This window comes from Solenopsis invicta, chromosome 3, assembly GCF_016802725.1.
Source record: "Solenopsis invicta isolate M01_SB chromosome 3, UNIL_Sinv_3.0, whole genome shotgun sequence".
Classification (NCBI taxonomy): Eukaryota; Metazoa; Arthropoda; class Insecta; order Hymenoptera; family Formicidae; genus Solenopsis; species Solenopsis invicta.
Genome location: NC_052666.1, coordinates 28,681,475 through 28,704,221, shown reverse-complemented (window position 1 = coordinate 28,704,221; position 22,747 = coordinate 28,681,475). Strand labels below are relative to the sequence as shown.

At 34.6% G+C, this 22,747-nt stretch overlaps 5 protein-coding genes across 32 annotated transcripts in view; 3 read left to right on the top strand and 2 right to left on the bottom strand.

Annotated features, from left to right (window-relative positions):
• Positions 1-5,359, top strand: part of LOC105205408 (putative mediator of RNA polymerase II transcription subunit 26) — a 44,645-nt gene extending 39,286 nt beyond the window's left edge. For 7 of the 19 annotated variants that reach the window (XM_039446528.1, XM_039446529.1, XM_039446539.1 and 4 more), the window contains 7 exons: positions 247-270; positions 634-666; positions 808-1,011; positions 1,172-1,291; positions 1,480-1,553; positions 2,583-2,591; positions 2,716-5,359. In XM_039446528.1, the coding sequence (XP_039302462.1) occupies positions 247-270; positions 634-666; positions 808-1,011; positions 1,172-1,291; positions 1,480-1,553; positions 2,583-2,591; positions 2,716-3,022 (771 nt within the window). In that variant the 3' untranslated portion in view covers positions 3,023-5,359. Of the gene's footprint in view, positions 1-246; positions 271-633; positions 667-807; positions 1,012-1,171; positions 1,292-1,479; positions 1,554-1,766; positions 2,205-2,582; positions 2,592-2,715 lie in introns of those variants that run through there. The other 12 variants (XM_039446544.1, XM_039446541.1, XM_039446545.1 and 9 more) reach the window with 12 other exon arrangements.
• Positions 5,360-5,586: 227 nt separating this feature from the next.
• Positions 5,587-11,827, top strand: LOC105204494 (myosin-K heavy chain). Of its 4 annotated transcripts, XM_011173585.3 has the most exons (13): positions 5,587-5,780; positions 5,862-6,097; positions 6,357-6,686; positions 6,782-7,052; positions 7,708-7,968; positions 8,485-8,735; positions 8,795-8,971; positions 9,484-9,677; positions 9,744-9,898; positions 9,972-10,172; positions 10,534-10,991; positions 11,104-11,187; positions 11,261-11,827. In XM_011173585.3, the coding sequence occupies exons 1-13, from the start codon at positions 5,747-5,749 to the stop codon at positions 11,342-11,344; spliced, it is 2,736 nt and encodes a 911-aa protein (XP_011171887.2). In that variant the 5' UTR covers positions 5,587-5,746; the 3' UTR covers positions 11,345-11,827. The 4 variants fall into 4 exon arrangements, with proteins under 4 accessions (XP_011171887.2, XP_039302483.1, XP_039302484.1 ...); XM_039446549.1 differs by having other exon boundaries at positions 10,534-11,187; positions 11,261-11,342; XM_039446550.1 differs by having other exon boundaries at positions 8,485-8,720; positions 10,534-11,827.
• Positions 11,222-15,312, bottom strand: LOC105204507. 4 transcript variants are annotated; one of them, XM_026133803.2, is made up of 9 exons: positions 15,221-15,312; positions 14,680-14,989; positions 14,260-14,491; positions 13,325-13,422; positions 13,061-13,252; positions 12,849-12,976; positions 12,554-12,761; positions 12,204-12,475; positions 11,222-12,108 (listed from the first exon to the last, which is right to left on the bottom strand). In XM_026133803.2, exons 2-9 carry the CDS (start codon positions 14,917-14,919, stop codon positions 11,916-11,918), a joined length of 1,563 nt encoding a protein of 520 aa, XP_025989588.1. In that variant the 5' UTR covers positions 14,920-14,989; positions 15,221-15,312; the 3' UTR covers positions 11,222-11,915. The 4 variants fall into 4 exon arrangements, with proteins under 4 accessions (XP_025989588.1, XP_025989587.1, XP_011171902.1 ...); XM_026133802.2 differs by having other exon boundaries at positions 15,210-15,285; XM_011173600.3 differs by having other exon boundaries at positions 15,081-15,227.
• Positions 15,313-15,486: 174 nt separating this feature from the next.
• On the top strand, positions 15,487-20,678 carry LOC105204529 (ATP-dependent DNA helicase DDX11). 2 transcript variants are annotated; one of them, XM_039446552.1, is made up of 10 exons: positions 15,487-15,644; positions 15,847-16,651; positions 16,760-17,236; positions 17,315-17,862; positions 17,984-18,207; positions 18,345-18,524; positions 18,602-18,686; positions 18,793-18,923; positions 19,013-19,211; positions 20,572-20,678. In XM_039446552.1, the coding sequence occupies exons 2-10, from the start codon at positions 15,966-15,968 to the stop codon at positions 20,607-20,609; spliced, it is 2,568 nt and encodes an 855-aa protein (XP_039302486.1). In that variant the 5' UTR covers positions 15,487-15,644; positions 15,847-15,965; the 3' UTR covers positions 20,610-20,678. The 2 variants fall into 2 exon arrangements, with proteins under 2 accessions (XP_039302486.1, XP_011171924.2); XM_011173622.3 differs by lacking the exon at positions 20,572-20,678 and having other exon boundaries at positions 19,013-19,399.
• On the bottom strand, positions 19,334-22,067 carry LOC105204521 (galactose mutarotase). Of its 3 annotated transcripts, none has more exons than XR_005574272.1 (8): positions 21,158-22,067; positions 20,922-21,067; positions 20,614-20,841; positions 20,270-20,434; positions 20,078-20,174; positions 19,929-20,001; positions 19,651-19,854; positions 19,334-19,583 (listed from the first exon to the last, which is right to left on the bottom strand). XR_005574272.1 is itself a non-coding variant. In XM_039446579.1 (8 exons), exons 1-8 carry the CDS (start codon positions 21,279-21,281, stop codon positions 19,482-19,484), a joined length of 1,143 nt encoding a protein of 380 aa, XP_039302513.1. In that variant the 5' UTR covers positions 21,282-22,067; the 3' UTR covers positions 19,334-19,481. The 3 variants fall into 3 exon arrangements, 2 of the variants coding, with proteins under 2 accessions (XP_039302513.1, XP_039302514.1); XM_039446579.1 differs by having other exon boundaries at positions 20,074-20,174; XM_039446580.1 differs by having other exon boundaries at positions 19,464-19,854.
• Between the last annotated feature and the right edge of the window lie 680 nt (positions 22,068-22,747).

Sequence of the window (22,747 nt, the reverse complement as noted above, 5' to 3'; positions counted from 1 at the left end):
CTCTTGCATCGCTTCTCGCGATTGTCCCCGTAAATGTGTTTCACGTTTAATCGCGCGTTGCCGAAGCGAGGCTCGAGCTCACAGACCTCGAGCCCGCCTTTGGTTCGCGCCGCACACACGTTGTTTGACCGCAATCATTCCGTTACTTTTGTACACGGCGCGCATTTTTGTTTTTGCCCATTTTATTAACACGATCTTTTTTATTTTTCATTTTTGTCGTCGTCCTTCCTGATTTTGCGTCTCAAGTCAGGAGAGAACGATTTGACGAGGGTATGTTGCATTGATTTTCTTTACATTTTTATCACTAATTTGCGTCACCTTGCATGTATATGTGTATTTATTTTATATATTTTATCATACGTACAATATAATTTTTAATAATATATATTTTTACACAGGATCGAGTAAAAATTACTATTAGATGCTGTTTGTATACTATTGGAAATTACTACATTAATAGAGTAATGAGATTTGCAACTACGAAAGAAAGAAGAGAGTTACAATCACGAGAAGTAGACTTACAATCATATCGCTATAACACTGTTTTACTCGATCTTGATGATGAACTATGAAAATTATCGTCAACGTTAAAAATAAATGTACTAGCTGGTAACATTTGATATTGATTTTTAGACGGAAACTCTCAACCCATTCGATAATCCGAAGGTGAGTGTCTATATGCCTCCTATAAAAAAATTTGCCCAGTAGATCTAAAATAACTTAAACTTTCTTTTTTTTTTAATGAGCCTGCTCAATTGAGGATAACGCTAAGTTAAATTAGAATTGACATTGTCGATATTGTCACAGAATGGCCTCTTCTGCAACCTGAACGAGGGTGGTAGTAACACGATCGACGTGAGCACGTCACCGGGAAGCGGCGGTACCAGTATTGCGGACGAACTGGCGGATCTGAGGAGGCAAGTGGTGTTCCTTCAAGGCCAGGTGGAGGACCGAGATCGTACGATACAAGTGCGAGATCGTACCATCGAAGTACTTGAGGTAAATAACGAGGTAAATCCCATTCTCGCGATTAATCCTACCGCTCTGTACTGTGAAAAGCTCGCCTCTCCCGGCGGAGATATCTGATCGGTAATCGTTCTCAAAGCGCTCTTTATGTATATCATTTGAAGCGAATTGCACAAAAGTGACAATCAAATATTAATCTTTGTAGCTCCAGATGTCGAAGCTCCAAGGACCTAAGAACGGCGACGTTCAAAGCTGTACTTTGCCGACACGCAACAACAACGTTTCCTCCGCGGACACTTGTAACGCCGCTACGCAAACAGAGAAGGTATCGCTTTCTGACACGAATCTTTTGATCCATTTATACTTTATACATTTTATCTTGATTCTTTGTATCGTTACGGTTATAGTGACGATACAAAGGCTTTTGCGATTGTTTTATTACGCAATTGTTTCGTGATTCATTTACGTTATCTTATCGCGCGCTCTCGATTAAAAAATTGTTTTAATGCATAGACGCGACCAGTGTCGGCGGGTCCCTCGCTCCTACAGTCACTCCCGCAGGATGGTGTCATGGGGCCTCTCGTTAGGTGAGCATTTATCCTTTCTTATAATAATTCTTGATACACGCTTAATTTCTCTAATATTTATAAAAAAATCTTTATACGATGTACAACATTTCTTACTATCAATACTCATTGATCATAAAAAATTACGTTTACACAAATTACGCTTGTATCATTGACACAATCGCGTTCTCTATCATGTGCATCATAAATAATAATGTTCTTTTTGCTGCTCTGGTCCCGCCCTTTGCTCGGGTGAATCTACGCGATACAGCTTCAGGATCGGGAAGGTAGAGTGCGTCAGTCTGTGTGACTTGCTATTGGGATATGTACTCCTCTCTGCAATTAACGCCTTCATATTCATGCACCTTTTTAATTTTCGTTCCACTTATGTAACAATCCGTTATTAACATTGCATTCACATCTTGCATGGGTTCAAGATAATCTGACTTCTCATTTGCTTCGCGATTCTCAGCTGATCGACCGAAGCATTTTCCTTGTCAAAAAAGTAGACAAATTTATTTTCAGCTCCTACGTTTTTATCATAACAGTTTAAAAATATGATTATTTTATAAATAAAATGTAGTAGCTTTATATATATATACTGTTGTATTTCTGCGTTTTATATTTTGTAACACAATAACAACTGAGTGATCAAACGTTACGAAACTGTAACATTGTGATTTCCATGTTTATATTATTCCTTTTATGTTCAGCTTTTTGTTATATATCTCCAATCAGTTTCTCCTTTATTTGCGAAAGAAAATAATCGAGTAGGTGCATTCTTTTTTTAAAGTGCCTAGTAATCGAAAAGAGCCTAATCCTTTGTAGTAAATATAATTTAGAGAATATTAATATAATATCTTTATTCGAATATAAATTGTAGATTGTTGCTTGCTATTTACATTTATAAAAGTAACGTTCCTGGCATGTTGTAATAGTCCATTTTTGTAAGAGTCCGTCGTTAATATGATAATTGAACCTTGACATTTCCCATTTTTGGCGATGAAATACTCGATTATAATCCGTAATGTTTCACGCTGCCTTGAATAGCCGTGTGCGGTGAGTTTTGAATTCTCCTCTTTCGATGGATTCAGAATTCTAATTAAGAATACTAAGAACTTTTCGTTTATCTTCTATATTTTTCCGCGATCTACTTTTCACAATGACAACTTTTCGATTGCAGTTGGAGTGACTCGTCGGACCGTCAGCGACCATCACTGCTCTCCGAGCTGAACTCCGCCGGGAGCCATCGTAAGCCAATTGAACGTTTACCTCATACGCTAAGACTCCGTCAAGAACATACCCCGACACGTCGCGTCAACGCGCACGCGAGAAGACACTCGTCGGAATGCGTGTCCGGCTCGTCCGTCAAGCTGAAGGACTGCATAAAATCGCCGTGTGATTTGAACGACACGGAGCAACGTGACGCCAAGATAGAAGGAAACACGGTCAAGTCCCTCATTCCGACACCTAGGAAACTGCGGCTTTAACGACACGCCGACCAGCTATATTAATTTTTTTTGCGCATAGCAATGTTTCTTTTCGCTCTAGACGTCCGCATCCTTGAAGTATAGAAAATCTTCGTAAGGCATTTAATTGTTTTACGAACAAATAATTTGATTCACACGAAATGTTTACGATTTTTTACTAAATTCAGTACATTTACATTTTCAGTAAATTTAGATATCTAAATTGAATCTACAGTCGTTCCAATTACATTATAAGTTGCAATAGTTCTGGCGTCGTACGCCAGCTAGAAAGAATTATTTGGAAAGAATCTGTATAGTTATTCGATCACATTCTTATCAGGCGACCTTCGATTCGGACGTACAAGACATCTTTCGTTCTATCTGTTCGTACTCATAATTAATTCTCAGCGTAAATGATGTTCACGTTTCACGCATTAACGGCGTAACGGCGTCATTTACGCGTTCGTTTGATATAAATCGCCATCGTATTTATGTAACGTTGTGCACAGAATGTCGCACGAAGTCTATTCCTGAGCGGGTATTTCGGGCGGCGTGTAAATTGCGCCCGCGCGCGTAACGGGAACGGGTACACTTATGTTAATATTTAACGATAAATTTCATTTCCTCACTTAAACGTGATCTCAAGTGTAAAATTATAGGAATTAGCGAATTATCCGCATCACTAAATTGCGATCGCGCTTTATCTGTCTATCCGGCGATCGTTTTGGGACCTGCGCTTCGTACATATGTGTGGAATCTTCCTCCGCATGATCTTGGCAGCTGAAAACGGAAGTCCTACATATGTTTTTAGTTCGACTGAAACCTTAATTGCAATATTTATCAAGTGCAACTTTTGTAATATATATAATTTATTGTAAATATAAATGCAAGAGATTAATTTTAAGTGTGATGTACATTCGCAACTGAGAAAAATCAATGTTTTGGAGAGATGATATTCAGAATTTTTTATATTCAGGTTATTTTATTGGACGCAAACGTACGTAACGTCCTAGAATTTGTAATTTTTATGTACATACTAAAGTCTGTTTTCTCGAGAAAAAAGAGATTTTCTAAATACATATTATTTATTACTGTGTATTTATCGAGGAAATTTTCTCTTTACAGCTAGTTTGCTGTGATCCAACAAAAATTAAACGCAAGTGATTATTGTTAATGTTACAAAAAGCGTTCGTATTACGATTCGTTTGTCCTCATTTTTCAAAGATACGTTTGGATAATTTTGTGAGAATTACACGGGCGTTTCTACAGTTTTCTTAGATACGTCTCGTGACAAGTAAGCACGGATTACGTAAATCGCAATTAATGAAGCCAGGGTACTATGTAAATTCCATACGTCGTTTTAATTTATTGTGTGCTTGGTACGTGCTTGGTGCTAGTAAATTCGTATTCGATATTATAAGTAAATTTGTGTATGATATTTAGATTCTCCTGTCTTTTGCGCAATTATACCGTCTGACGATGTGCTGTCCAAATGTATTCGCAAATACAAAATAACGATCTCGTATTTGTGTTAGTGTACATAAAATAATAATCTAAAATATTTCTCGTGGAAATATGTATTCATGTTAGTGTATGTAACGCACATACACTAAATATATATTTTACGTACACTTACATACATATATATTTAAATGAAATCTTTATTTGCAAATACATCTTGTCGTGTCATTCAAAGACACTATATCAATATGCAAAAATTCGATTTTAAATTTAATTGCATTAATTCAAATGACATTTTAAAATATCGGCATTTGTAAATTTATCTCTTTTCCGAGGATAATAAGAGATGAGTGAAAATCAGTATATATCTCTTTAAATAATATCCGGAGAATGACGGAATGTCAGGAAAAACTAAGTATCATATGATCGTTGTAAGTTTATTTGTCCATATTTTTCATTTTACGCGAAAATAAGAATGGAGGGAAAATGAGAGTGAGAGTGAAAAAAAAAGAAATATATATAAATATATACAAAATCTCATTAATTTTCTAAGAAATATATCATAAAACAAGATGGAGATTAGGGAAATCTTAGTTTTTCCGCAGGATTATCTTCGCAAGTTGCAATCGAGTATTTGTAGAAATGTACCGAGTAGTTCAAATCCACTTACTATTAATAAGCGAATACAAATTAATAGATCTGATATGGAATAAGTTGAATGGCAATTTTATTGATATTATCGAGGAACAATCGACATTGATGTAAATCATCCGCCATGGCGCTACATCTTTGGAGAGCGAGCCTGCGACTAATGCGAACATTTTTGAAAGCTGCAAAATCAATGCTGTCGCATCGTATAAAAATTATGGCAAATAAAGAGCATACGTAACACAGTGATTACGCGTAACTTATTCCTTGCAGACGTCCGACGATCGCTACTGCGGACCGATATATTTTTTTATTTTTACAAAAATTATAATAAGTCAACTTACATATCAATAGACGACGTTCCGTCGTGCTTTTAAAGTTGCTTTAACGTAGCGACATACACATCCTGTACTTTTCCTTTTAAACTTATATACGATGGAAACCTTGAATCATATGTACTATCGATCTCTGATGAGTGTCAACAATGAGTCTCGCGCACTAATAACTCTGTATAAACATAAACACAAAGTGTACAAAGGTACGTCAATATTTGATAACATAGATTTTTGTCACGGTGGCTGACAACGTATTGCAAGAGCTCAGTAGTTGGTCCTACGTTTGATCAGGTCTTACGCGATGGGGGATCTGAGCGCCGTACCGCAGGAGAAGAGTATGCACATTATTTTAAACATGTATATCTCTCTAACGCTAAACGTGTCGCAAGTACATTAACCGAAAACAATTCTAACAGTCGTAGATTATCTTCTGGAACGTTTGGAAAGCGGTCAGATTTACACATGGGTTGGCAGCCTTCTTCTGGCGATCAACCCCGACAAGATCGCCACCGAGAATATTTACGATCTTGCGCGAGCTTACAAATACGATAACATATGTGATATGAGCCACAAGGAAGTATCGCCTCACATATTCGCCGTGGCTGCCCGGGCGCGTTACAGGATTATTCAAGGTCTCGGGAAACCAAGCCAGGTAAATTCCGACCGTTCGGAAGATTTGATCTGCGCAATCTTCTTCGGGCGCCGTAATGTCTTTCTCAGTCTCTTCAATTCGGAACCGATACGAGCCCGAGACAATTCAACCGAGAAAAGACCACAGGTTCAAAACTGGTATCAGGGAATCTGTCGTACACTCGAATTGAATGTGACTATTTCTGAACGAATCAGATTGATTTTGTTCATTTTTTCCTGTATTTGCTACATAAGTAATTTCTCCCACATTCTTCATAAAGGTGATAGTCTTGAGCGGCGAAACGGGAACAGGAAAGACCTTCAACGCATGGAAGGCGTTGGAATTCCTGATCAGAAACGGCGCATCCTCCCACATTCATGAGAGAAGAGACGGGGTTTACAATATCTTGCATAAGATTTCGGACGCCTGCCGTTTGATATCGGCTTTCACAACCGCGTCCACCGAAAGAAACACAGTCAGCTCGAGACATGTGCAACTCGTATGGCTTGAGTACAAAATGGGTGAAATATGCGGCGCTACGATATCCTCTCATTTCCTGGAAAGGGATAGAGCCACGAAAGGGTTCCACAATTTTCAGATATTTCATCAGGTGAAGATGAGACCTCAGCTGGTCGCGCGCATTTTAATTTTAAGTAAAACACTGTTAGTCGAGCCTTTTGCTAAGTTTCGCTAAATCCACTTCAGATGATAACTACGATAGGAGGCATAGAGCTCGCGAACACCGGATTGTCGAGAGAAGTGCAATCAATGCTGAGGACCCGCGGCTGGGATTCTATAAGAATGCGCCAGGAGTTCCGCGGCGGTTTCTATGCGACCCAACAGGCGATGGATACGCTAGGATTTACAAATAATCAGAAAAACGATGTTTTCCTCGTTCTCTCCCTGCTCGTTCATATGGCAGACATACAGTTCGTGCAGAACGACGACTATTGCACGATTGACATCGTTGATGAACGTACGTAATCGACAATTATATACAGAAAGAAGGATTTTACTAAAAATTTAGCTGAATACAGATCTGAAAATAATTTTGTTTGATCATGAAAATAATTATGAAGAACATGATGAACAGTGTTGCAAAAAGTTTTGACATTCTAGCAATCGGTTTGAGCCTGGTGAAATTTTTTCTCATAATTTTTATACGAATTGAAACATTTTTCAAAAATACTTAGAAAGTCTACATTTCCTCTTAGATTTTTTCATCTATATAAATTCTGAAATATTCTAAAATTTCTCATCCCACAACTTAAAAAAAAATAACTTTTTTAGATTTCATAACATTTAGTTTCGATTTAGAACATTTTAACATTCTAGATTTATAACATTTCAGAAATGATAGAACAAAAAATCTGATAAATCTTAAGATATTTCATAATAAATATATATAAAAAATTCTGAGAAAAATTTTCACCAGGGGAGCAGCCTGCATAATTATCTTGATGGTCGAACAAAATTATTTTCAGATCGATATCCAACTAAATTTTTACATGCTTTAGCAAAACCGTTCTTTCCATGTATGTTAATTATTACGGTTGAAAGAGCTTTCCATTGCTGATGAGCGATGCCGATAGGGAGAAGCGAGAATTTGGTAGATATCACGTGATTTTCAGAATCTAGAAGAGCCCTGGAGAACACGTGCCGGCTCGCCTGCGTTGAGGAAGAGGACATCATCGAATTGCTTACAACCACCTTGATAAATCCTCACAGTAACTGTCGCCGGCACTCCACATACCGGCGTAATCTCAACACGAGTGACGTCTGTCGCTACCGATTGCATAGCATCATCCGCCACTTGTATGATCTTCTCTTCCACTGGTTGATCAACTTAGTGAATGAGGTCTTGACCGCCCATCTGTACAGCGAACGATTGGGTATTTAAAGATGTTTCCCTAACGTTTTCCCAATACTTCCCTGATAGAAAAATTTTAATGAAATTTCATTGAATCGTTTCATTAAATTTGATAACATTTCAATGAATATCAGCAACAAAATTTTTATATTTCGCTAAAAAAATTATTTTCTGAATTTAAGAAAAAGTACATGACATTTTAATGAGAATTCAATAAAAATATAATGAAATTTCAGCAACAAAAAAAATTATTTAATAGGAAAGTAAGGAAATTTGATTAAATTTGTAATAAATTTTTGATGAAATTGCAACACAGAGAATCACAGATACTCTGTAAGTAGAAATTAATGACATTTTATTGAGAGTAATGAATTTTTATTTTGAAATATTCCAAAATAAACATAAAAAATTTTACAAAATATTAAAATTTCATTAAAAATTTTCCATCAGGATTTAAACGAGAAAATGAGATAGCTTTGAGATATCCATATAAAATGATATAATTTTTACTAATGTCGATCGATACTTTTTGCTTCAGGAATATTGGATATCTTCGGTTTTGAGTGCTTTGATTTCAACGGCATCGAGCAACTTTGCATTAATTATGTCAACGAGAGAATACAGCAGTACTTCGTGGAAAAATATCTGGTCTCCTACCGGAACGATCTGCAAAAGGAGGGTCTTATCGATTATGAGGAACCGTCTAAAATCATGCAATCGTACGAAGACCGCATAAATACAATCGAGATATACTTGTTCGCTACACTAAACGATGTAATTGTCTTAAAGGTATTTAATAAGCGATATCTGTGTGAAAAATTTATTGACGGATGGTTTCTCCATCGCAGCTATGTCTGTCGACAATTTCGAACGATTCGTCCACGTTAATACGCCAAATATGCGCCAAGAGTTGCCCCGCGACGAGGCGATATTTAAATGTGAGGAATGAAAATTTCGTTGTACGACACTACTGTGATATCGTGAAATATTCTGCTTACGAGCTATGTTCCAAAAATACCGACAAGGTAAGCGGATAATGTCGAAAGGTCATTTGTAGTTTTTCAGACTTTCCATTGAATAAAATTAAAAGGATCAAAATTCTTCGAGGAGATTGAAAAATTTTTCAACGAAAGAATGAAGTACATCGAAGGCCGATAATTTTACTTCGATCTTGATAAAAATTTGTTTTCAATTACATTTGATAAGTATCTTTTGCATTGATCTAATGTTTCGTATGTTCTAAAGACTCTTTAATAAATAAGAATTAATAAATAACAGAGACTCTTAAACAAATATTTTTAAAATGTTTTAATAACATTTATTTGACATTAAATGACATTTTTTTAATGTATTGAAATAAACGTTTTCCAAACGTTAAAACTTATTCTTTCGTTAAAATAAACTTTGTTCAATGAAATAAAAGAAACTTAATTCATTATTTTTAACATTTTTAAAAATATTTTTCATATACTTTAAAAATATTTTTAAGAACATTGCTACTTGGGTTATGCTCTTTAAGGTGTTAACGCGTTTACAGATTCCGGACGAAATAACCATAACATTCAACGTGAGTGAGAACAAGTTTTTATACTCCTTAATTAATAAAAGTAAGCCGGATGACGGAAAGGCGAAAAAGTCTACGATGCTGTCTAAGCTGCGATGTAATGTGGACCTGCTAATAGAGGAGCTAAATAAATGCGACATGCATTACGTTCGCTGCATTAAGCCACAGTATAGTATTTATTAGTAACGAGTAGCGAGTTTACCTTTTTATACAATAAAAAATGTTTCTTTTAGGCGACGTAAGTGGAACAGCCCTGAATGGGACCGAGACGAGCTTCACAGGCAGCTGGCTAATGCGGGTATTCTTGATGTTTTACCTCTGGCCAAAGTTAAATATCCAATCCAGTTTGTGTACAAAGATTTCTTGAAACGCTATGCTAGAAGCACAAGTAAGAATGCTAACTGTTAATGTTAAGTATTTCTCTTTATATATGTATATATATACATTTGTTCCTCCGATAGAACCTTCCTGTAACTTACGTACCGCTTGTAAAAGAATATTGGAGTCATCCCGCCAAACGTTGGATGATGATAACTCATCGGTGTATTATGGGAAACATTTAATTTTCATGAGAGAATCCATGTTTCTGCGATTGGAGTCTGCGAGGAAGCGATATCGTGTCGAATGTGTCAAGAAGATAGAATCTTTTTGGATAAAGTATAGCAAGTATCCCTTTGCGCACATAAATGTTTATATTTTTCTTTTTTTGATCATAAATTTTAGAGCACGAGAAAATTTATCGAAAAAGATATGCAATATAAATAAAATAAAAATACAAAGCTTACTTAAATTTTGTTGTACAGTTCTGGTAAAGAATTTTCAATTTTATTTCAAATGATATAAATCATCGTCATAGATCATAAGAGGAAATTCAAACAAATTTATTCCATTATCTCTACACAATATATAATAAATTACATACGGAGGATGATGTATCCAATAAAATTTGCATGTTCTTTAATATCCATAATGAGTTGATTGAAAAGTCGAAATCAAAATCTAAGAATGTTATGTTTATTACAGAAATAAACACAGAAAATCAGTTGCAAAAAAATTTAGAAGAAAATATCGTTAATGATAAACGAATTAGTGTTCAATATGAGCAGTCTCAATTCGAGAAATCCTTGTCAGAATTTGAACAAATTATACCAGTACAAGATATTCCATTTTCAATATCAGGAAATTATGGAGAGATGGTAGTAAGAATAGCAAAAAAAACTGCATACATATTAAATTGGTTGGACGATGTGAATAGAGAGAAAGATTCAAAAAATTATACATCCATATTGGAACAGCTGCGAGAAAATTACAGTGACCAATCAGACAATTCAAATTGCAACCAGGACAATCAAGCACGTGGTGCTTCCCATAAGTTCGCAGATGATGATAATAATGATGGCCATAACAATAATAATAAGTTACATAACAATAACCTTTGTATGCGAAATAGACATGAGAAGAATCTTGGATATTTTAACGAAGTAAGTAGCATTAATAATAATATATTTTACATATATTATATTATTAATGCTATTTGTCATAGCCGCAACAATATACTTTATCTGTTTATAATCACGGAAAACTCTTATTTAGAAGGAGGATATGTACATCATACAACACGACACTGTTACGCTATTTTACAAAAATGGGATTTTGAGCCGACAACATCCGGCAAAGGTAGATATCACGTAAATTAGAATTATGAAAAAAATTACAAAATTAAAAAATGTATTTTATTAACTCCCTTTAGCTACCAGTTAAAATACACACTCGCCTAAATAACTCGCATTTGACGCACATGGAGCTACCGCAAGGTCTACAGGATTGTCTTTAAAAAAAAAAGATTTGTACAAATGTAACTCGTAAGACTTAGAAAAATCCTTTCCCGTACTCTCCCGCTACACTTATTATATACAAAAAATTTTACATAATTTACATAATTTACAAAAAAAAAATGTTAGTTTAGAGTAAAAAGACTTTACATAGAAACTTTCAGGAACTTTTTTTCTTGACTGACGCAGACAGCAATTTGTGTCATAGAAAATAAAATTGACGAGATGACAATAAAACTTGGCATCTAGAAATCATAATAAAAGTAAAAAAAGTTTCATGAAAAAGAAGCAATGACGATCTCTTTGAGTTTTAATTAATAGAAACGATCCACTGATATAATTAATACAAAACGAATAATCATGACAGCGTTCGTACATACATACATACATACCTACCTACATACATACATACATACATACATACATACATACATACATACATACATACATACATACATACATACATACATACATACATACATACATACATACATACATACATACATACATACATACATACACGTAATGCTAAAATATTCGAATAAAGCTTATATATCGATCTTCATATATCAATTATAGACAAACATTTGCTAAATTATAAAAATTATAGGGACCCTTCTTTCTATCTTTAATTACAAGTAACCTACGCGACGCGACTAGAGCGAGAGTGGCCTGAAGGTCGCTTCTCAGAATTTGATAATTAGCTCTTAAACTGACACGTCTTAAGTTATTGGGTGGAACCGGACGACCACCAGCAAACGCAAATCTGTAATCACGTTCGAATTATATAATAAAGATATCATGCATTCATATAGTGTAGCTAACATTAATTTCAATTAGTTTCATTATAATTTTACGCACCTTATCTCCCGCCTCGGTCCTCTTAGAGTAGAATCCGGAAACGCCGTTTGTCGGTCCCAAAGCATTCTATTGTTAAGCAATGGCCTGACTTTAACGTATTTCATTCTGCTTTTCACAATAATAGGCAGTGTGCCAATTTTCCTATTCCTGCTATTTTTCGCATCATCGCGATTAGCGGGTAAATAAGGTAACAACGAGTCTCCGTAATGCTCGATCAAAGGAGCGAGATCCAAAGAAGGACCCTGCAATCTTGTGAGGGCACAAACGGCTAGCTGTAACAATTACGCAAAAATTAATAAAAGCAATAAATACGAGAATTAGAATAAATGTAGAATAATGTCGGTACTAACAGCCATTTGCTGCCAAATAATCGAACCACATGAAGCATAATAATACAAAACATTTTGTATCGAAAGCGTATGTGAGACTTCGTGTTGGAAAAATATAAGAGGCTGAATACTTGCTAACAATTCCACTGCCATTATCCTTTTCTTGTAAATATCGCTATTTTCCGTTTCGCTTTTTATTAAAAGAACATTCTCTAATGTTGGTATATATCTGTATATCATAAATATTCAAAAAATTAGTTTCTTAAAAATGTTTTATAAAATGAGAACAAAAATTGAAAAAGTTTTATATTATTACTTGTCGGCAATCGACGGCCAGCGAAGCATCAATTTGAGCGCGCACTCTTTGAAGAGCACCTCTAAATTCGGATGTATGAAACTGTGACCCAATAACAGTTCCAGTAACAACTCCGTTAGTTTATCCACCTTTAAGCAAACAAGAAGATTAAAGATATCTACAAATATTTGAATAGAATTTATAAGATGCAATTATTCTATACATTTGATTACCGAGGTTAAATGATATGGATAGACAGCTTCGCTGTTTCTAGTAATGGCAATTATAAGTTGACACGTTCTTGTGGAAACACGTGTATATTGCGCGTTATTCGAGATTACCATAGACCTAGCAATGGACATCAACTTGTCAATGACTCCCTCATCACCTAAATGTGCATTGGTGGCACAGTCATTAAGTAAAACCTAATATAAAAAAATGTTGCATTTAATTGAAGATAATAATAAAAAAAATATTTTATATGTATTTCTGTATACCTGAAAAGTTTTTTGTGAACCATTGAATAAAGTTTTCAATGCACGTTTGGCATAGTTATGACGCGCTTCTGTGAGCTTCATATCGCATATCTCAGATTCTAAAAAAAAAGAATTCTTGTATAAATTAAAAAGCTGCAGTGTACTATTAGTAGCAATTTCAAATTAAGATTTATCAAATCATATATATGGGGCATTACATGTGAAAAGGGTCCAGCTAAAAATAAACTGTTTGGGATTTTTTAAATGATAATGAAAACATGTTAGTGGACATATTGTATAAGGTTGATGATAAAAAAATAAGTATTATATGCCTTGCATCAAAGATATTGAAGGCTATCAATATCTTTGTTTAAATTTAAAAAAGAAATTTTCCTTTTTTTAACATTTGTAGCTAAAATTAAAACATTTTTAGACATAATTTTTTTAGGATTCTTCCCATACTTTCAAATAAAAACGTTAATTTTAGTGAAAAAAATTGAATAGTATTGAAAAAAATTGAATTTTAGTTTTTAATAAAGAAATAAACAATTATATCCATTTTTTAAAATAGTTGTGAAGTCTTCGCGTTTTATTGCAAAATAAATAAGTCTAAAAAATATAAAGAAAATTTACAACCATTTTTTATTTTACAGTTATTTGTTAAAAATATATTATTTACGCAGTATTAAATAATTGACCGATAAAAACTGATGTTATCTAGCTTTTGGCTAAAATTATAATTTTGTATTGGAAAAAATATTAGTTTGTGAGAGGATCCCATTGCGATCCCAAAATTTGCTTTATGGTACAATATTCTACATGTATTGAAGTATTTTTGAGAATTTTTTCAGATTTTTAAAAATGGATATAATTAGGTGGACCCCTTTCATGTGGAATGCCCCATATATATATTAAAAATAATCATAAAAATAGGTATAAATTTTTAAAAGACTTACCTTGTAGAAACGGCACATTTGTTTGTGTCAGATTCAATGGATCATTCAACTGATTGGCAAGATTAACGATAGATTCACTGGGCACATACACCTTTGCTTCTGTATGATACTCTGGCATGGATTCTGATGCACCAAAGACTGGATCAGCGTCACATAAGCTGGTGATTACAGCATTTACATCCATGGACGTTAGACGTTTTCTCTTACTATGCCTAAGTCTTGTAACACATTTCTGAAATAGAATAGGCAATACTATAGGGACAAGAAGCATTATAAATGTCAAACCATTAACTCTTTGAAATCCTGAGTCAATCTAAACTTGATATAATGTTTTTAGAACAAAATTCTTGATTTTTACTCGTTGAGAAAAATTTAAATCCCAAAAAGTTAAATACTGAGTAGAAATTTTGTTGTGTTTACATGTAGAACTTCTCTCAAACGATAGGAAGCATCTTCGGCTAATCTGTGTAAAAGAGGATCCGACAATGGATGCATGCCCAGTTCCTCGCCGATGGCAGAGATCCATTCGGTACTGAGCACGGCATATCTCCTCGAATTGTTATCGCTTGTGATACCACTGGTGCCTGCATCTTTGTTGTTATTGTTGACAAACGAGCTACTGTATCCCACAGTGGCTTGATTTGTCAGCAGCTCTTTCATGATTGCCACCTTTCGTGTTTAGGTCTGTCAAATTTATTGTATATGGGCACTTTTGTGAGGCTTTGATCAACTGTAAATACAAATCAAAATAATGTTTGCAAATTATGCATGCCACATTTGAAAGTTGTAATACTTCTGAACAAAAATTATTTTATCTTTACAAAGTGTATTCCAACAATTTACATGCGGCGTCAGCAATAATATTATGATGTAAGAAATTTCATGCATGCCGACACATTTTAATTCGATAACAATAACGTTCACTTGTGATACAAGGCGATTATACTTGCTTCGATCATACCAGGATTTTTTGAGGTTAAGTTGAAGACCGTCAAGGGACTATCGAGACATCTCTCGGAGATAGAACCAACATGTACATAAATCGGATTATCTTTCTCTCTCTTTCTTTGCTACACTATGTATACTTTTTACACTTAAAATAAGATAGGTGCACAATTAGACGTTAGAAAAGAAAAGAAAAATGATGAAAGAGTGTAGAGTTCAACAACAAAAACAAACTTTTCCTCTCTTTCTTTCTTGAAATTTCAAACCGAAAGACCAACTCGAGACACTCGAGTCAAGTTTCGCCAAGTTTCGCGACAGCAAGTGACAGCAAACCACAGCAAGCTCAACGTGGCTAAAAGTAGAAAGAATACAAAATAAAATAGAATTTCATTAGGTGACATGATTTAACACTTACGATCTTCTGTGTTCAACAACTAAAGGTGAGAGATGAATTGATTTTCACATGCAAAGATTATGAACACAATGTTTTTTTTCCAAATATACAATCCATTAAAAACGAATAATGATTTTAAAAACAGTTACGAGATATATTTAAGAACAATTTTATTTTATTTAAAAATTTAAATTCCTTACAAAGATAAATTTTTCTTTTATTTTTAAATAGCGATTTTTTTTAACCAGGTAATTCCAAGGCTTTAAACAATTATCAACACTTTGCATCTTAAAGGAATATACAAAATTTTTATGATTCCTTGGATGTTGAATTCATTAATACAATAAGTTTTAAGAGGAAAGTAGAAATGGAACCTCCAGAGGAATTTCCATTTCCCTTCCCAGCATATGAGATCCAGCAGCGATTTATGAGAGAGCTCTATAGTTGCATGGAGGGTGGTAAGTTGGGCCTCTTTGAGAGCCCCACTGGCACTGGGAAATCCTTGTCCCTGATTTGTGGTGCCCTCAAATGGCTGGTTGATCATGAAAAATGGAGAAAGCAGGAGTTGATGTCGGCAATCGTGGAGATAGATAGTAAATTAAAGAGCTGCGAGAAGCCATTGGATAATTGGTTTACTGTGCAGACAGAGCAGATAAAGCTCAATGCTGAGAAACAACCTTTGCAAGCCAAACTGAATGCACTCCTTGAGTACGAAGGTGAGAAAGAGAAACTTAAGAAGATGATTGAATCACAAAAAACCATTCAGAAGAAAATACCTGGAAAGAGGCAGCAACCTACAAAAAAAGTTTCAGAGTCTGATACAACAGTGGAAGTGAATTCTGATATCTGCGACGATATCGAGAAGGATCTTATCTTGGAAGATGGATTGTCAAATTCTGAAAGCTCTGAAGAGGAAAACGCAGATGAACCATTATTTAAAAACACCAAGATCTTTTTCTGTTCTAGAACACATTCGCAGTTGACACAGTTTGTCCATGAATTAAAAAAATCTCCCTATTCTCAAGACATTTCTGTGGTGCCACTTTCATCGAGGTATTTTTCATTTGTTTTTAATATTTATGAGAGCTATCTCTTATTTATTTTTAATATTTATGAGCATATTGCTCAGTTTTTTATTAACATCTTATTATCTAATTTCAGACAAAATTACTGTATCAATAAAAGTGTCAAGAGATTGAAGCATATCAATTTGATTAATGAAATTTGTCTTCAACTGCAAAGAAAAAAGACCACTGTTAAGAAGGAAAAGGGCTTAAAAAAATCAAAAACGACGAGAGGTTGCCCCTTTATACCGGGTGATCAAAAGCTATTGATGGCTGAGATTCTATCAAACATTCAAGATGTTGAGGAGATAATGGAAAGAGGACAGGAAAATAACACCTGTCCATATTACAGCTCAAGAAAATCTGTGCAAAATGGACAGTTGATATTGGTGCCATACAACTCCATTCTTCATAAAAACACCAGAACCAGTTTAGGGATAGACTTAAAGGGAAATGTATTAATAATTGATGAAGCCCATAATTTGTTGGATGCTATTGAAGGAATGCACAGTTCTCTAATTACCGGAAGAAATTTGCTCCACTGTTACAGTCAGCTGTCGCAATATCAGAAAAGGTATTGCTTTAATGATATACTACTTCCAATTGTTATTAAATTGTTAAATTATTCTGACTGAGACTAATATGATTGCAGATTTGAATCTTTGTTTTCTGCTAAGAGCGTGATGTACCTAGGCCAGCTAAGTTTTTGCTTGAAGAAGCTTCTAACTCTTTTTGGAGCAACAACGAGGTCTCATCCCAATGACAAGATCGATAAAATAACGCCCAAATTATACAAAATAGAAGAGTTTGAAGTGCTTACAGAGATCGATACAGTAAATATATTCAAGCTGTTGGAATTTGTCAAAACTTCGAAACTCATTCATAAGTTGCAAGGATTTGTCGAGCAGTATGGCAGTAGCGTAAATATTACTGAACAGAAGATAAAGAAATCTGGCATAACGGAATTTTTAAACTCTATCAAAAACAACGACGTACCCTCTCAAGAGGCTGCTAGCGTTGAGAATACGCCAAGTAACGAGGAACAGACCAGAAATCCATTGATAGCGATCTTGAGCTTCTTGGAGTCCTTAAAGAGCAGCTGCGCAGACGGCAGAATATGTATTTTACCTGGCACTACTATTGGACAAGGGATTATAAAATTTCTATTGTTAAACCCAGCAGCACATTTTCATGATATCGGTAAGCGCATACTTATTGAATAGTTATTTGGAATTTAAATACTAATATGCTGCCTTACTTTTATTACGTTTATTGTATTGAATTTTGTTTACTTTATGAATTTTTGTTATTGCAAACACAGTGAGAGATGCTAGATCTGTCGTGTTAGCTGGTGGCACGATGGAACCGATATCCGAATTCATAGATCAATTATTCTTAATGGCGGGTGCTACATCAGACAGAATTATGACATTTTCGTGCGACCATGTAATTCCTAAAGAGAATATTATATCCAACGTCGTGATGCGTGGTCCGACTGGAGTTGAATTCGAATTTAATTTTCATAATCGACAAGATACGAGATTGGTAATCAAATTATTTTTATCTTTTTCATTATTCCGTTGTTTAGATAGATATATACGTAGAATTGATTTATTTACTAAATCTTGATATTTAAAAGTTAATTGCAGGATATTAACAATGAGCTTAATACTTTGTTTTAGCTAGATGAATTAGGTAGAGCACTATTAAATTTATGTAACGTTGTACCTGCTGGAATAGTAGCATTCTTCCCATCTTATAACTATGAAGACACAGTATTTAAGCATCTAGATAAATCTGGTATTATAACCAAAATTTCTGCTAAAAAATGTATCTATCGTGAACCTAAATCAGCATCACAGGTACTTTTGCTACATTTATTAATAAATTTATAATATTATCAATTATTTTATTGTAAATCATTAAATATTGTCTGTAGGTTAACACAATATTAGATCAATATGCACACTCCATTAAGAATCCACAATCCCCTTGTAATGGAGCATTACTATTCAGCGTAGTAGGTAAATAAATTATATCTTAGTTTTATAAGAATTTTATCTTTATATTTTACTTATATTAATTATATAAATTTTTTCAAAAATAAATTGTTTACGTAATATTTTGTAGGTGGTAAATTAAGCGAGGGTTTAAATTTCTCTGACGATTTGGGTCGATGTGTTATCGTTATTGGCTTGCCCTATCCCAACATCAAGTCGCCAGAATTACAAGAAAAAATGAAATATCTAAACGAGCATGTTGTACGTATACTTAAATGCAGAATTATTTATTACGGAGCTTCGAAAATCAACTTAATTTTATATGAAAAAATTTAATTTTTATATTTTAGAAACCAGACGCCGGAAGTAGCTTTTACGAAAATTCTTGCATGAAGGCGGTGAATCAATGTATTGGCCGATCCGTTCGTCACATCAATGATTATTCGACTGTTGTACTGTTAGACAAACGTTATTGTCATAAAGTTAAAGTACTACCTCAATGGATTCAACGCTCGGTGACGATCAACGATTCATTTGGATCTGTAATTGGTAATATTGCGAAATTTTTCGCAGCAAAAAGAAATAAGAAAGCTTAATCTGTGGTAATACCAGTGTGATATGTCGATAGATTAATTAAAGATAGTACAAACTCTTATTAACAGTTGTTAATAATATCTGTAATTTTTCTAATATTGGAAACCAGTTTTGATAAATTAATAAAATGTTTTTACTTGGGATACTTATGTTTTTAGTAACGTTAATAATTATAGCATTACCGAATATTTTCTATGCCAGATACAAAGTTGACGTTTTCCTAATTTAGCAACGCGTCATGTAATTAGCCAATTGAATGCCAAATTTGTAAATTAAATCATGAGTATAGATCTCCCCCGGTCGTAGAATAGAACAGGGAAAGTGCGACTGAAAGAAAAATTAACTTGTAAATTAATGAATTAAGAAACGTAATACTATTTCCTTAATTACTCACGTAATTAATGGCATTTGGATAGTTTTGTGGTTGAATACTGAAAGCACAGTGCTTCGCGTAGCGAGCACCTTGCTTCCCCAAAATAAATTTCGACGATTCTGATGTCACATCTTGTTCTATTTTATCAGTCGCGTTTTCTTTTTCTTCATACTCTTCTTCACGAGTTGAACTACTGTCATATGCAACAACAGTATTATCGCCAGCCTACGACAATGTTACTCCTTGTATTATTTCAATACGGATTACTATGTATCTCGATTAGATTACATTTACAGTACCTCGGAAGAATCGCATAGACGGCCGCCCGTGTAGAACTGTACGCCAGGTTGATTCGAATAAATCTCCAAGACGCTGCACACATTTATTTGTAATTCTAGGATATTACTACAGTTTTCGTGCTGTGAGTGAAATTGTAAGCCTTACCGACCGCTTTTGAGATGAAACGCTCGAGCGACGAACGCGTTACCTCCGTGCCAGTTCGGCATGACGCAAAAGTTATGATCATACCCCTCTCCCGAAGGAACCTGTTAGCTTACGCAAATTCATAGATTATTTTTTTACACACATTATTAGGACACGGATTATTCTACTGGAATTTACATGAACTTCAACTCGGTACCTTCTCAATACAGTCCTCCAAAAGTTTTGGTATACGCAGATCCATGACGGTTCCCCCGACTCCTCGAATACCGCCGGTTGGTATCGGATCCGTATAATCCGCGAAGGTCCAGCGATCGCAATTCAACGAGATCTTGTGCTTTAACAGTTCCTTCTTACCAGCGTCCTGTATTGCATTCAAATAAGTAGACTTGTCATGCGATCCTTATTAACATTTTAAAGCTAGAACCATGTCATTCTTTAGTTTAAAATAAGAGAAAGAAAATATCGCATTTATTCTAAAGTATAGTTCTGCGTTTTCAGGTGGTTTCAGCTTCAGTTGTGATGACACTGTATGTTAGTTACATGTCCAGCGAGATTGAACAAAGAACCGTGCGAGATGTTCACTATAGTGGAGTTCGTCGTTGTCGCCCGGATACCTATTTCCAGTTTATTGTCAGGTGTTAACCTGAATCTCACTGTACTCAATACCGCACCAGGATATCCCTCTTCGCCGTCCTCGCTCATATAAGTCATGACGACTGAGCAATTATCGATATAAGATTCCCACAATCGCCGACCAAAGCCTTTCGTCTAAAATAGAAGGCGGACTGAGTGAGACATTTAATCTCATTATTTCTTGAATGAAATGTTGAGACGGAGGGCAGACTTACACCTCCGTGCAGATGATGTTTACCGAGATCGTTTCTCGTTAATTGATAAGTTTGACCTTTAATTACAATACTGCCGTCTCTTATGCGATTCGCGCATCTGCCTAATATGCATCCTATAAACGGATTAATTTTGGGATTCGTGTAGCCTGAAGAAACGAATTATTTCTGTTAGCCGTGAATAAGATTGGGATATAGGATGGATGATGTAAATACATCAAGAAATTCAAAGCACGTACTCTTCAAATCATCGAAACCGAGCACAACATCTGCGACGTGCCCAAACTTATCGGGATACTTTATAGAAACAATCGTGGCACCCCAGGAAATGACGGTGATCTCTAAGCGATTTTTATTAATCATCGTGTATGACTTTACTGGCACCAACTGGAGTCCTTTACACTCGTATTCGATATCCTCGTAATATTCCTCACTGTCATAACGGCGTACTTTATCGTCTGTAGATTCTGCAACGAAGAACGGCTTTTATGTCATTATCACCGTGACAGAAGTCTAGTTCTTTTGTGAAGTAACAAAACACCGGCATAAACTTCTCCAAATATTCCCTCCGTAATTACAACATCCTTGCAATTGCAATCATAGGTGACCATGTTTCACTTCTTAACGTTTTCCAGTTTACTGTGAAACCATTTATTGTAACATGTGGCGCGATAAAAACGAAAAATTTTGCTATTACACTCTCGTATCTATATTAAACAATTCGTGACATTACTTTTAAAGAATACTTTTAATGATAATAATGATAATAGGTTACGAAATACAATTATCTCGATGTTTTAAATTTTTCGTTGTTTCAACATCAGAAAGTCGTATTTTCATTTTTTCGTAAAATAATGTTCGGTCTAAATAAAAATTATTTTGTAGACTGAGCTCGCTGACCTATATTATATTATTGGACGACTCTGAATTGTTTGAGTTATTACGTTTAGGAATGTGGAAGATATAAAATGGCTTAAAGAGCTAAAACTTATTGATGCTGTTATTTAAAATTATTTATTAATAATAAAATAATAAAAATAAAAATAAAAGTAAGTATATTATTTGTAATTCATAAAGTTATAATAATGTACTAAAATAATAAAATAATAAACCTACTTTATTATTATTATTATTTTTATATATACTCCAGTTATTATTTATAATTTTTATATAATTAATATTTATAGTATAATGTACAATACTTGGAAAAATACAAGAACTTTTAGTGCAAGTCAGACATACAGACACTTCTCCTTCTGAGTCTCGAATTCTTCGTCAGGAGTAGAGACAACACATTAAAAAATCGAAGACAGAATATATTATTACGATATATTTTTTCGCTTTTAAACAATCTCGAGTTCTCGGGGATCCATCGTGAAATTAATATTCATTCATGTTATATAATAATCATTTCTTTTCCTGCTAGATAAAAACGATCCTGCGTGAGACCATGCTCGTCGCGCTTGGCAATCTACGCAACCGTCGCCCGGGTGAGCGGTAAAAAAAAATTCGATTTCCGGATACAGAAGGTGAATATTCCCAAACTCGCGCGAGAAATCGCCGCGTAAAAGCTATTACTTATGTTACATTCAAGAATTTCCCGTCGAAAGCTTTGGGTTTTTGCGATGTTTCTCGTTTACTTTAAGGCGCGCACCAAAGCGATTCATTATTCTCACTTAAATACACGTGGAACACATTGCACTTAGCTTAACATACTTATAGAGTTACTCCATACTTAAATAAACTGTTTGCGACTTGATGAATTGCTGTTACACAGTCCTACATTCTTTACAGCTCATGTATTACAAAGGAATACTGACGGAAAAAAA